General features: G+C 33.7%; 1 protein-coding gene across 10 annotated transcripts in view; it reads left to right on the forward strand.

Annotated features, from left to right (window-relative positions):
- The window catches only part of Dmd (dystrophin), a 2,465,896-nt gene that overhangs the window by 927,894 nt on the left and 1,521,930 nt on the right, over positions 1-16,072 (forward strand). For all 10 annotated transcript variants that reach the window (XM_051140917.1, XM_051140916.1, XM_051140911.1 and 7 more), the window contains exon 8: positions 15,385-15,566. In XM_051140917.1, coding sequence (XP_050996874.1) covers positions 15,385-15,566 — 182 coding nt within the window. The remainder of the gene's footprint in view (positions 1-15,384; positions 15,567-16,072) is intronic.

The raw sequence follows: 16,072 nt of genomic DNA on the forward strand, positions 1-16,072 counted from the left end.
TCACAAGAGTACTGTAGATTAAATGGGGAAAGGCTATAAAAATTCCTTGTCTGTAACTAATGCTCAATAGAAATTGATTAAATATTAAACATTCTCCTTCACATAATTGTGTAGGGAGATAAGTAATGCTTGTTGGTGTGATTTCTTCCACTTCACTGGTTCATAATGTTGAGTACACATCTGACTTAATGCTCATAGATGACTGTCAAAGTGAACCTTCATTCCCAGCAATGATAATTAACTTTATTCACTCATTAATTATTTTAATATAAGGCATATTCAGTCCATACTATTCACCAGACAGTGGGGAAATGCTTCAGAAATAGTTCCTGCCTTTGTCATGCATATAATAGGTATTTCCAAGTTAATTATGTGAATATTTTCTGTTCTCTTCATTGATAAGTGATTTTGTTACTATGAGATAGGTAATATGCTTTCATAAACAGAGATATTGAATGTCTATCACTGAAGGTAGGTCTCTTCCTACAATTCAAGAACACACTATGTACAGTACATATGAATCTGCTGATATGATATGAACATATCATACTACTTTGCAGCAAACTTTATTTTACATAGGAGGAATGAATACTAAAGTATAATGTGGTGACTTAATTTGACCTCCATTGCTGTGTCATAAAACACTGATCAAAAGCAGCTTTGGGAGGAAAATGTTTATTTCAGTTTATAGTTCTATGTAACAGTCAATTACTGATGGGAATATGCTCAAGACCTCAAGATAGGAACCATACAGAAGGGATATTTACTGGTTTGCTCATGCTCAGTCAGCTTTCTTATGAAGTACAGGTTCATATACTTATGATAGTACCACTACAGTAGCTTGGGCACTCCCACATTAACACTCAATCAAAACAGTATCTCACAGAGAAGACTACAGGCTTTTCTTCTTCAGTAAATTCTTCAGTTGAGATTCAGTCTGTTCAGATAACTATAGGCAGCATCAAATTCATAATACAATCTAACTAGAACATATAGCAATTACATAAACTTGTGGCATACATTCTTATAATTATCAAATATACAATTCACCATAATTGTATGCACTGTTCTTTTATCCCATTGCCAGTGCAGTTACATTGTTTATACAAGCATCACCAACAAGAGTATGAAAATTGTGTTGTCCTGTCATATTATTACTACTATAATGCCATTTGGTGAGAAGAAACTCTTATGGTCTGCCATATTATATCCCACAGATTATTGACTAAAATATAACATTTCAAAGTATACGTTTATTCTACTGGGAAAGAAAGAATAAATAAATGAACAAAAATAAAATATTTTTATGCTCATGTCAAGTGTAATAAAATAAATAAGTCCGTGTGAGACAGAGGGAAGGCTTCTTCAAATAAAATGATTAACAAATGCATTTGTGAGGAACTTCATTATGAACTATGATGTAATAGATATCAGTGCAACAAAAGTATAAAATAAATGGGTAAATACTTTGGATGAAGGCATAAATAAGAGTAATGACCCTAGTGAACTCTCTTAGCAACGGGAGATACAGAATTTGAACCAGCTATCATCTACAACCAGGCAAAACTTCCAGTGGTGGGAGTAGGACACTGACACAGCCACAAAACCTCTGACCTACAATTTGTCCTGCTGGTGTAAACGTGGCACAGAACATCTAGGAGTGGCCAACCAATGCCTGGTCTAACAAGAGACCTTTGCCTGTAGAAAGTCCATGCCTGACATTGCCTAGAGATCCAGGAAACAGAGGCTGGATATTCTGGAGACCTAGGATAGAACCAAAGTCAATTAAGTGATTACAAATAATATTCTGTATAACATTCGAGCATCATCTTTAGCCTTTTGACCCAAAATATCTGACAGACATATTTGTGAGGCAGAAACTATTGAGGACTTACTTATCCTGTCTTGGCAGAGTTTGGCCATAAACACTGCCTGCATCCAAGCTTGCCCATTTTTAGGTAGAATTCTGTCTGTGGCAGAAATAAGGACATTTTGCCCTGTGGCTTGTTTGCCATAGTTGAAGCCATCTCCATAAGGAGGTCCTTTGATGTTAATCATAATCTTTGAGGTAGGCTGAGTGTTGCAGGAGTTAAGTTGTCTTGTTGTCAAGGAATTGTTAAAATAATAAAAGCATCTTTAAATGCCATATTCTGTAGGTCTCTGAGGCTTTTGAAGACCTTATCTAACTATTTTACCTAATCCATCTATAGAATCATATCTACTGGTTAAACCCAGGATATATATTCTTTTGATAAAAATCACTAATAATTGACATGACCATGATTTGAATAGCTAACAATTAGCTTGTAATACTTAATTATCCTAAAGAGCCTGCAATACCACTTTCAAATATTCTGTAATACATCAGAGTGGTTTTATCCATCAACTGGCACTAGAATCAGAGACCCAGGGCCATGCTTTAAATGGATCTCAAAGAATGCCACAGAAAGTGAAGGGGAAGGCTTGTAGGAGCCAGAGGGGCCAAGTACTCCACAATAACATGGCCCACAGAAACTCAAGGCAATCAGAGACCCTGTAAATGTTTGACCTATATCCTCTACATATTGTTATGGTTGTGTAGCTTGGTGTGATTGTGGGCCTCCTAAATGTTGCAACAATGGATGTCTCTAAACTCATTTGCTTGCATGTGGGACATTTTTCCTCCTACTGTGTTGCCTCATGCAGCCTAGATATGAGAGTTTGTGCCTAATCTTTTTGTACCTTGTTAGGACATCTTTGGTTGATATCTCTAGAAGACCTGCTATTTTATGAAGGTAAAGGGGTAGGGGGGAGTGGATATGAAGGGGAGGAGTGATGGAGGAACAAGGAAGAGAGGAGGGAAGGGAAGCTATGGTAGTATTGTAATATATGAGAGAATAATAAATCAATAGATAGATTAATAGAGATACATAGATAGATAGATCAATGAAAAAAGTAAAGACCAAGAGATGTAAAAGAGCTTCTCTTATGATACAAAGACAAAACAAGGTAAATATCTCTAAGTTGACAAATAGAAACATTGCTATGCAGTCAGCAAAGTATGTGACATTGATCATGTATCAGAGCATGGAAGAAGTTATTTTTTTAATGTTGAGCTTTAGAAAAGATCCAGGAATGAGGTTATTAAACATTAATTTGTGATTTAGAAAGTTAATGATGGTTCTTCACCACAATATGATGCAGAAACATACAAGCAGTTACAGTGGGACACATTGGTCCCAGAAGATGAGGATTATGACTTGGATAAGGTAGTAATGGTAAACATAGAGACAAGTGGACAGATGCATATTTTTAGACACAGAAAAGACTTGGCTTATTAATAAACCAAATGAAAAATTTACAAAATGATGATAAAGCATAGACAATATCAACCAGTATCATCTTGGTACAAAACATGAATGGTTTTTACATATGTAGAAATGGTGATAGATAGAAAATTAGATATTTTAGAGAGAGGGAGGTTTCGTCTTGGATGTAATATGGCTAACTATCTTGTAACCTTCCAGAACCTTAGAGGCAAGAAGGGAATCACAACAACTTAGGCAATATGTGATAAACAATTTATTATTCATTTACTTTCATTACTGTTCACTGTTTTATATCAAACATATGCAATATTTTTTAATAAATATTCATGATCTCAAGATTCAATTCAATATTCAAAAGAATATATTATTATCAAGGTATACAATTTGTATAATATCCTTCTTTACCTCTTTTATTTTTTACTGAAAGCATTGTTTTCAAAAAATATATTCTGATTGTGGTTTCCCATCCTCCAACTCATCTGAGATCCTCTCAACCTCTCTTCTCACCAAGATACATACCCTTTCTGTCTCTCATTAGAAACCAAACAGACATCTAAATACTAATAATGAAATAAGATAAAACAAAAACAAACTGGAATAGGATAACCCCCTAAGCCCCCAAGAAACATATATGCAGATACATAAGATACACATGTTCATATATGAAGGAATCTCATAAAAAACCCAAATTTGGAACTATAACATTTACACAAGGTTAGAACATTTCTCTGAGAAAAATGTTATGAGCCAAAGAACCTCTAAAGATGCCATTGACTTCATTTTGTCTTGTCTATCTACAGCTAGGCATGGGGCCTACCCTTAAGACTGTTTTGTGCCCCAGTGAGATTGTGGGACAGACTAAGTTTTGAGTGGTTATCAGTTAAAGATGTATCTGGATTAAGGATGGGGGTTTGTGTTTAGTTCCCTCAGCCCTGTATATGATGCCATAGTCATGTGAGTTCATATGTGATCTGGCTGTGTTTAGAAGGCCTTGTTTCCTTGGTGTTCTCCATGCCTCCTGGCTCTTAAAATCTTTCTACCTGGTTTGGTGGTGTTTAGCTTCTTGAGTTCTTTATATATTTTGGATATTAGACCTTTGTCAGATGTAGGGTTGGTGAAGGGGCATGTCCCACAAAAGCCTTCACTTACCAGGAAACTGGGACAGAGGGGAGGACATCCTATTGGGACTCTAAATGAGAGAAGCATGGGAGAATAACAAAGTAGAAGGATCCAGAGGGTCCTAGAAATCTACAAGTAGAACAATATGATAGGCAGATTTGGGCCCAGGGGTCCCGCTCAAACTAAGGCACCAGCCAAGGACAATACAGGAGGTAAACTTTAAACCCCTACCCAGATCTAGCCAATGGTCAGAATATTCTCCACAGTTGAGTGGAGAGTGTGATATGACTTTCTCACGTACTCTGGTGCCTCACATTTGACCATGTCCCCTGGAGGGGGAGACCTGGTGGCACTCAGAGGAAGGACAGCAGGTTACCAAGAAGAGACTTGATACCCTATGAGCATATACAGGGGGAGGGAATCCCCCTCAGGAACAGTCATAGGGGAGGGGAATAAGGGGAAAAGGGGAGGGAGGGAAGAATGGGAGGATACAAGGGATGGGATAGCCATTGAGATGTAACACAAATAAATTAATAATAAAAAATTTAAAAAAAAGAAAAAACATAATAAAAAAAAAAGAAAGAAAGAAAGAAAAGAAAGAAAGAAAGAAAGAAAGAAAGAAAAAAATCTTTCTACCTCCACTTCTGCAGGGTTCACTAAGACTTGAGGGAAGAAATTTGACGGAGCCATCATAATTGGCTGATTTTCCAATGTCCATTACTCTTTTCTTATTATCTGGCTGTGGCTCTCTGTATTTTTTCCCTTTTACTGTAAGCGGAAGCTTCTCTGATGATAGCAGAACAAGGCACAGATCTATAGGCATGTCAAACTGTCCTTAAGAGTCATCTTATAAACCAGGCATGGGGACAAACCCCTTTAATCCCAGCACTCAGGATGCAGAGGCAGGCAGATTGCTGTGAGTTCAAGGACAGCCTGGTCTTATGGCTATGTTCCTTTAGCAAAATAGTAGTATTTTGTTTTCCCATAGATCCTTAGCTTATCTGGTCAAAGTTTCTTGGTCACCTGAGGAGTGTCAGGGATGAGTCCCATCTCATGGAGTGGGCCTTAAAGGCAAACAAATATTGGTTGAACAATCCCACAAGCTTTATGTCACTATTTTTCTAGCACATCTTACATGTAGATGATCATTATAGATTGAATAGTTTGTAGCCAATCAACCTATCTTTTGAAATATTTTTGTGCCTTTTTGACATCACTGATTTTGTTCTCTTTTATTAAAAATTATTATTACTTTTAGTTTTGTTTTTTATTATTATTTTGATACTAATTCTCTTTGATACTTGTGCTGTTACTCTTTGTTTGATTATCTCTGTTTCTGTGAACTTTAAATTATATTTTATATTGGAATATATTTATCATTCATGCATATTATTGTATTTACAATTGGGATTAGACCAATTTATATTAGTGGAAGCCTGAAAACCCAAAACTATGCGGAAATAAAATTGCGTTAATACTGTCAAAAGCAGAATATATCCTTGTAACTTGATATAAGCTAAAGATATCAGCAATGTTTGTTATGCCTATTCAGCATACTTCCACTCATGCTTTAGACAGTATGTAAATCCCATTAGTAGTTCATTATGTTTCTTTTGGACAACTGTAAAACTCAACAGTAGTTAAAGAAAGTATCTTTTACCATCTATCATCTTACAATTTTTGAATTTTGTGTGTGACAGAATTTTGCTACAGTTTGTCCCACTTCAATTATTGTCACATATGGATACCTGATGCCAGAACACTGCCTATCATGCATGTATTATATAGTATGTTGCCAGAAGGATTTTACAATATTTTTTTCTGAAAGGACTCATTTTATATTTAGTTTGTGCCATAAGCTAATGATCACTGTTATACTTCCTTTATAATTGTTCTTATATTTTTGGGCATATTTCCAAATCAAAAACCAACTAGATAGAACCATAATAACCTATTAAATTTGTGTCACATGAAATAATATCTAAATTCTGACCTTATTCTTTATCAACTATTACTTCTAACACTATGGGAATTTGAGTATAGAAATATAACATTTTGTTGTAATTGAGCATATAGGACTTGAGATTGCCATTCAAACTTACACACTTTTTTTTTTTTTTGGAAGTAAGGAAAAAAAAAGCCAATAGTCTCTGACACTGACTAATCAGCTTTCAATTGTCAGGTCAATTGAGTTTCTCTTCTAGGTTTAGTTGATATGTAGCTAAAAGCTATTATGACATTTGTAGTGGCTGAAAAAATTTAAATGTAATTCAACAGGGTATACCCTTAATGAATACCTTGTGAAAATATGTTCTTTTAAGTTATTATTGAGCTGAAAACTTGGAGACATATTTCATTACATCATTTTCTCATAGAAGGTATTTGTTCATTGAAGATCTTTTTTACTTAAAGATAGTTTATGAAATTTGTAATATCCATTTGGGTGAGATTTTCCATTTAATTGATATTTCTATGATTGTTTTCTGTGAATTATTTGTTCTAAGAACATCTGGAATCAAGAGGATATAATTTGAGTTCCTATTAAGGGGGAAAAAGAGTCAAACTAAGATAGCATATTTATGGAAGTCTATTGGTCTATCACATGAAGTGTAAGTGATAGTACAATTAAATCAATAGAAGTTATGCATATATTGAAAATAAGCATTCCTTGAAACATGTACACATATTATTATTATTATAAACGTTGCATGTTAGAATCATTTACTATTTTTGAGAAATTCATACACTTATACAATGACATATTGTCATATAACCAACTTCATTCTGATCTCTCATCTAGAAGTCAATTTAGCATGGGGAAAACTACCAATGATCATCTCCCCAAAGAAGGTATCCTAGAAGTTGGTACCATCCAATAGTTCATCAATTAGAGGTGGAACCATGTGTTCTTCCTTATCTGTGCTGGAATTTGAGTTGATTTGATATTTTGTAGGTCATTGTCAGGAAAACTACATCTTTGTGTTCAGGAGAGCAATCAATAGCCATGTCGTGTACAGAAGACAAACTGTTAATGTTCTTCCCTAAAAGGGACATCCTTATCATCCACCTTACTAATGCTCAGAGAGCATCATTGAACATGAGGCAGAAATACTATAAAATCATTTTATGAAAATTATCTCTGTGTTCATTTCTATAGATATCTATCTTCAACATTCATGATTTACCTTCTTGAAATCTAACTAAATAAATCCATTTTATCATATTTTAATACAGTACTTTCCATAATCAGTATAATGTCTAGATACCATTATTTATAAAATTAAATACATGATATTCAGATTATGCTTGTAAATTAATGATTTTCAAGATTTTTTTGCAAATGGTCAGAATGCATAATTAGTTTTTAGTATACCAGAATTGACAAGATAGTTAAAAGGGCAGAAATCTTGCCTGATGGCCCAAGTTCAATTGTGTTACGCATTTGGTTTAAAGAGAAGACTGAGTCTCTTAAGTTGTCCTCTGACTTCCACATATACACCCACAAGACAATACATGTGTGCTCACACATACACACAGACACACTAAATGTATAAAATGCATAATACATTATGTATATGCATTTTCTTACTATCTTTCTTGTATAAAGTAAACACTATCCATTTTGAGTTACTGTTTTCTATGTATAGCAGAATGGTGGTGATAATTACTTTCTAGCTACATCATGAGCATATTGAAAAGAATAATTATGTGTTTAAAAGATAAAATGACTTACTCTTTCTCATAAATAAATAAGCCATTGTTTTATTTTTATTAGCATTTTTTAGGAAACTGAATCATCTTCATCAATGCAAATTATGTCCACGACTACACTTTATAGTAATCTAATGACAAACATTGTTATTAAAGGATAGAAGCAACTATAAGGATCAGTGAACAAAATGCTAGAGATGGATAATTAATTATGGAGTTTTCTGTTGAAAGCAAAATATTTCTTTCAGAATGTCAAGGAATTTATAATTAGAATACCTGAACAAGTGATTTTTTTCATTTTGTTGTATATTGTCATATAGTGACTTGAAAATGAAACATGCACATATCTTGAGGACAGCACCAAATGTTAAATATTAAAATTCAAAATAGTTGTATTCCTTAATGATTTATTTAATTCTCTGCTGTTATATACAGCCTTTCAACTTTACCACTTAGAAGCCATACCATTAGCGCAAAGTAAATTCATTTGGAAATTTCAAATGATAGGCCAGTTTATTTCCCCTGGTGATATTTTTGGCATTTCATATCCAAATGAGTGATTATTTTTGTAACCACCAGTTTCAATTTTGCTAGCATGAATGTCCTTATAATTTTACATCAGGATTATCTGACCATACTCTTTTTCCAATTCATCCATGCCTCTCTTTTGAATAAAACACTGAACTCATTATTTGCTTCTTTTCTTTTCTTTTTTTTTTTCTTGTATAAACTGTCTGGGAAATTCTTCAAATTTGTTATGATGGTGTCTGAATGATGTCCCCTAATTTAAGTAAATAAATAAATCATCTCTTAAAAAGAAGGCTTACCAATGCACTTTTATGCATATGCTATCTTTAAGTTCATGGTTCTTTCCTGTTACATGTGACAAGCATTAAAAAACAGTATTTTAATTTCTGCCTTTCCCTCAGAAATCTGGCCTTTGAGTTGGACGGTCTAGAAATTTTTTTTTTCGATTTCCCAGATGTATTTCAAGGTTATACTTGGCAGCTGGCTAATCAGACATTCCAGAATTTGACTGCACAAGACAGAAATAGTTTTTGGGTTTTGTTGTTGTTGTTGTTGTTCTTTTTTTTTCACCAAAATCACTTTCATTGACATTTCAAAGGTGTGGGCACAATGAAAATTAAATTTATGTGACTCAGTTTGTCACTTTTCATTTGATTTTTGCATATTCTTTTATTACAATGTAAAATGTAATTATCTAACTATAATGTTAATGTGTGTTCAAAAATAAGCTTAGAATATATAGACAAAACATAGATGATTATTTTCAATATAAAAATCTCATTTTATTCATAGCTTGAAATATTATTGGATGATCTTCATCTCTAAAATTGTAGTAGAACCATATGTAAATTAGAAATTATATTGCTTGATGCAAATAATTTCATTAAATATTGTGTAAAAACTACATTTGTATGTTTCTATAACATTTCCTTTCAACCATATATTCAACTTTTAAATTCTTCAAACTAATAAACTTGCATTACTGTGGAAGGTTTTGTTTATTTTTCTTTGGACAATAGAAAGTGGAGGTTTTTTTTGTCAGAAATGATTACATATGTCATCAAATTTATATGAAGCTTGATTTAAGTTTCTGACTATTTCCTATGTTTTTTATGATCATTACTCCATTTGCATTTCCTATGTAGATAATAATGGACTTTAACTTCACAGATGAGGAAATAGAAGCCAGAGATTTTGAAGGTTTCACACACACACACACACACACACACACACACACACACACACACACACACCATATAAACATGCACACATATTTAAGAGCTGTATTTTTAATATGTCTAGGTCTAAATTCAGAATTTCTCCTTTAAATGAACTGTACTCTTATTGAAGAAATTCTCATTAATTAATTTACATGTACAACTGAATCTCATCAGTTGAATTTCATCAAATGATTAAGCTATCACTAGATATAACAAACAAAAGCAGATTGCTTACATTAGTACTTACTGTCTTTAGAAACAATGATGTTGCTCAACCAGTCTTTGAAATTAGAGCATTTGAAGGCTTGCCATGTAGCTCAGTGCAGAGAGCTTGCCTGGTGAGGAGCTTATTTTCAGGTTTTGAGGAGAAGGTGTGGGTAAGAGGATATGAAAATATTCAAAACTGGGAGTTAGATGCAATTCAGAAGGTTGACCTTTCTCATTGAATAAAATAACACATAGGCTCCAGTGTTCACACTAAGAAATGTTAGGTTGATATTTTTGTGCTGAAATGTAAATAGGTTTTGGTTTCATCTCCAAACCTGAATTGCTGAGCTGACAATGTACCTACTTGACTTAGGAATAGTCTAACACATATCATTCTTGGAACTATCAGCAAAATACTTGAGAGTTGTATGTTTGATTTTATTGATTTTCTTGTCAGATTCTATAATAGGACAAATACATTAATAAGTGTAGCATACATAATTGGCTTATTGAATTTCTTAAGGGAGATTTTTGTTTTTTATTTTTTCGAGACAGGGTTTCTCTGTGTAGCCTTGGCTGTCCTAGACTCCCTTTGTAGACCAGGCTGTCCTTGAACTCACAGAGATCTTCCTGCCTCTGCCTCCCTGAGTAATGGGATTAACGGTATGTGCCACTATGTCTGACTGTAAGGTAAATTTTCAATAAATGATTTTAAATTTGGAATACAATCATGTATTTTTTGTATCTAAGTTTATAGAAAATAGTAAAATAATATAAAACATGAAAAAAGAAATGTAGCTAGTGTCTATATGGACTGATTGGTTAGTTTTCATTTTATTTGTTATTGTTTTACTTGTACCTGAGCATCCCCATAGGTTTTTCATATTTCTCTGTGAAATCTGATACCTAGCATAGAGTATTTAAATTTTAATTATTTTCACTGATTTTTTTTTTGTCTAGAATAATGACTTGACACTCCGCCATGCAATATGCATTACAGGATGCAAGCTCAGAAATGCCCACACTCTCATTCAGTATATATAGACAACTATCTCAATAGCATGAAAAGACATAAATTATTTGATTACAGCATGATTGATTTCAGATCCCAGGAAACTCAATGGTTTGCAAATTGTGCTAAGATGCCTTGAGATGGAAAGATAAAATAACCAGGCCTAGCAGATACAAACAATGTTTTATGGGTGCTACTACAAGTAGATGAACTAATTCCTGTTGTGTTAACTAGAGATGATTTTCATCACAAGCCATTGTCATACAAACAATAAAATAATAGCATTTTTTTTTAAAAAAACTAATTACTCAGATACTAATTCCACTCTTAAAGATTTTCCCTTCTAAATCTAAAGTTTATTGGAGTAAATGTACTCAAGACTAGCTGACTTCCAGAAGGGAGTGGTTCCCACTGCTTGTGAAACATATCAACAATCCAAGGGGCAGGGAGTTTTCATTAGCTATGGCCTGCCATGGTAGCTACAGACCCATCATTGCCCACCTTTCTTCCTCCCCATTCTCCTTTATGGTAATTCATACTTATTAGTCCTTTTGAAAAGTGATTTTAAAATTGAATGATGCCACTTAGACTTTGCCTTAGAATGTTTATCAACATCCCTTTCATTTCATTGTCCCCTTACCTAGGACTACTTTCAGTCTGTAACCCTGCCGGCCTATCTTGAAAATAATCCTTGTCTCTTGCTTCCTTCTGCTGTTTTTTTCATAAGTCCATTCTGCTCATGCTAGTTTTACTTTAGTAAAGTTTTAATGGTACTATGGTGTTGTTCAAAAGTAAACATTGTTTAATATATTAAACTAAGGACAACTTTTTAAGTTTGCTGTGGGTTCTCCTTCACTGTGTTGTTTCTTTTGCTCTCCTGAAGCTCTTTTTTTTTTAATTTTTTTTATTAATTTATTCTTGTTACATCTCAATGTTTATCCCATCCCTTGTATCCTCCCATTCCTCCCCCCCCCATTTTCCCATTATTCCCCTCCCCTATGACTGTTCCTGAGGGGGATTACCTCCCCCTGTATATTCTCATAGGGTATCAAGTCTCTTCTTGGCTACTTGCTGTCCTTCCTCTGAGTGCCACCAGGTCTCCCCCTCCAGGGGACATGGTCAAATGTGAGGCACCAGAGTACGTGAGAAAGTCGTATCACACTCTCCACTCAACTGTGGAGAATATTCTGACCTTGATTTGTTCACATATTTATATTCAGTTTTCTCATCAATGAATGTTAATTAAGTACAGGAACTTTTGTAAATAACTGGATATACGTCAGAGGCCTGATTTCTAAGTCTTCTATTCAATTTGTTTATATGCCTGATTCCTTTATAGAACGCATAATGTAGTGTTACTTGGTCTGAAATATCCTTTATTGCAGGCATTGGAATGTCTCCAAGCACTGCATTTTTGTTCAGGACTTCTTTTGACTATTCAGAGTTTTTGTGTTTTCATACAAAATTGGTCTTTTATGTTTTAAAATGTAATATAATATTAAATTTTCTGTTTATATGGAAATATTGTGATTTTGAATGGATTATACTGAATCTCTAGTACAATATCAGCAGAGTTCTGTTTTAGCAGTGTTAATTTTTCCAAGCCAGGAACACTAAAGGTCTTTACATATAGTATCTTTCATGATTTCCTCTTTATGGTTCTCAAACGTCCTAATGTGTGACCCTTTAGTAGAAGTCCCCATGTTTTTGTGACCTCTGACCATGAAATTATTTTATTGTTACTTTATAACTGTAATTTTCTAGTATTATAAATCATATAAATATCTGATATGTAGGATACCTGACATGTGACCCCAAAAGTGGTTGCAACTCATACATTGAGAACCACTGCTTTAAGGCTTTATATTCATTCCAAAAATCTTAACAACTTTGATTTAGTAAACACTCGTTTTTCTGTTCATATGCATATGAGCTTTTTCCCCTTAAATTCATTTTTAGTAAGTTGATTGTTTGCATGTAAAATGGTGGTTGTCTATTGATTATATATTCTTCTATTTTACTGAGCATTTTATCAGAACTCAAGAGTAGAGTCTTTCAGATATATTTTTTAATGATTTACATTTAGAAGTAATTTGATTTCTTCATTTTCCATTTGTATACTTTTTATGACTTTGCCTTTTTTTCTTTTGAAATTTCTCTAAGATTTCACGATGTTTAATTTAATATTGGTGAGATTAGACGCTTGTATCTTGTTCCTGGTTATTTTAGCTGATAATTTCAATATTGTCCCGTTTTTTTATGTTGGTTTAATAGAAATGGTTTCTAAAATAGTTTTTCTATTTATTTCAATAAAAAGGTCATCTTAACACATGAAATTATAATTTATCATACTGTGTTCATTTCAGAAAACCAAGTTACAAAAGTATTTCTGTGTGTGAAGTTGTCATGAATCCCATAAATGTAAAAAAAAAAAAAAAAAAGCCTAAGGATAATGGAATAGTAATTTTACAGGTGGACCATGAGTCAACATATATTTTATTGTAACAGAAATATTACAAATGCATATCCTATATTAGTGTTTTATTTTGAAATTTGATCAAAAGGAGGTTCTCTCTTATACAGTACATCCCAACCTTCGTTTCCCTCTCTCCACTCCTCAAAGTTTCCTCTACCTCCCCTTTACCCCAGATCCATTCCCCCTCCATTTTCCTTCAAAACAGAGCTTCAAGAGACAACAACCTAACAGGACAGAAAAAAAAGACAAAATAACTCAAGGCTTTTGAGGTTAGAAAAAGCATCCCAATGAGAGGAAAAGAGTCCCAAGAGCAGGCAAAAATGTCAAAGACATACACTTCCCACTGTTAGGAGTCCCTCAAATCGCCAAGCTAATAACCAACATATATGTAGTGGACCTGGTACAGACCCTAGTAGGTTCTATTCTTTTTGCTTTGGTCTCTGTGAGTCCATGTGAACCCTGTTTAGGTGATTTGGTGGCTCATGTTCTCTTGGTGTCCTCCATTGTCTGTGACTCCCACTATACATCCTCCCCTTCTTCTATGAGGTTCCCAATCTCCAATGGAAAGCACCTGATAGAGACCTCCAATTTAAACTCTCTCCATGTGTCTGTCTTGTGGGTATCTGCATCCACTCCCATCTACTGTCAGAGGAAACCTCTCTGATGACAACCGGACAAGGCAGCAGTCTATGAAAATAGCAGAATATTATCAGGAATCATTCAATTAACTTTTTTGTTATCAGTCATGTTTGGTTCTATCCTAGATGTATAGGCTAACTAGTCTCCAATTCCTGGCCATCCAGGCAGTGTAGGGCATGGGCTTCCTCTCCTAACATGGGCCGCAAGTTAGACCAGACATTGTTTGGCCACTCCCACAAGATTTTTTATGTGGGTTGAAAGTCCTCTTGCTAGGCTGGTGCCCAGGTGTCTTTTTTTTTTTTTTTTTTTTTTTTTTTTTTTTGTAGCCTTCAAGAGACTGTAATACAAGGGTAAATACTCCATGCAGGCCTCAGGTTGTTGAACTCTCTATACTCAATGAGATTTGTGGATGCTGGCCTTGTGAATGTCCCTTACCTCACTGTCAGTTTTCAAACAATGACACTTGTTCCTTGCATCAGTCTAGAATCTATGAGAGTGACCCTAGTGTGGACTCCTAATAATTTAAGTATAGTATTTTAACTGGCAATCCTTTGTAGGCAAGCAAGGCTTCCAGTGGTGGGACTGGGTTACATTCAGTTGAGTCATTGGCTGATGTAGTCCCATGAGATTCCTAAACAACCAAGGCTGACATTATTTTACTTTTTATTGTAAAAATGCATAGCTCATTTAAGACAGAGAGATTTTGTTTTGTATATAAATTTATAGTAGAAATTTTGATTAGTAGGTTTAAAGTATTAAAACATTTTTATAATTATTTAATTATAAATTCACCATAGTAATTAACATACCAATATAATGTTCCATAGAGAGAAAATGTAATTAAAATATTTTATTATCCAAAGAAATCTACTCACTTAGATTAGCTAGTTTAGGCAATTTTACTTAGGAGAAAATGTTATAGAATGAAGTTTTTATGTGAACAAGAAAAAGAAATTAACTTTAGTGCTCATCTCCTTGGTTTGCCAAATTGCAAGAACATTTTAGGCCTGATTATTGTGTTCTAATTAGTCTCTAGAGGACATTCATGGACAAAAAAGTGCTCATTAATCAGTATTTTTCCTGTAACATTGATTTGTTCATTACTCTTTCAGATTCTGAAATATAGAAACCAAAAATTGATGTGTGCTGTTAATGTGTTTACAGATGTTGCTACCACTTATCCAGATAAGAAGTCCATCTTAATGTACATCACATCACTCTTTCAAGTTTTGCCTCAACATGTGAGCATTGAAGCCATCCAGGAGGTGGAAATGTTGCCCAGGCCATCAAAAGTTACTAGAGAAGAGCATTTTCAATTACATCACCAGATGCATTATTCGCAACAGGTAAAAGAGGACCACTACTATGAGGTTTCCAATTTTATGTCCATCTTTAGGTATCACTGTCACATACATGTATATATTTGTATGTGTATAGCAGTATATATGTATGCATTCAGAAGTTCATATGTCCACAAAGACCATATAAAACTTTTAAATGACATGTGGCACATACAGTATTGTCTTCAAAAAACACATCTATCAATATGTATGATATTAAATCACCTTACCATAGATGCCATACAGTATATCTATTGTATAATGTGAAATAAAATGAAGGAGAATCTCATATATGCATTATAAAGGCTTGCCATGAATCATAGTAAAGTACAAAAAGCCAAAATAAAGGAAGAAAGAAAGAAAGAAAAAAGAATGAAAGAAAGAAACAGGAAAAGCAGGTATTTTATTCAAACATTCATTTTAAATATGTGGTGGCAATTTTATGACTTTACAGTTTTTGATTATTGAAGGTAATATTTTAAAAGGATAAAATATTTTTAAAAATGTTAACT

The sequence above is a fragment of the Acomys russatus genome, chromosome X, assembly GCF_903995435.1.
Source record: "Acomys russatus chromosome X, mAcoRus1.1, whole genome shotgun sequence".
NCBI lineage: Eukaryota > Metazoa > Chordata > Mammalia > Rodentia > Muridae > Acomys > Acomys russatus.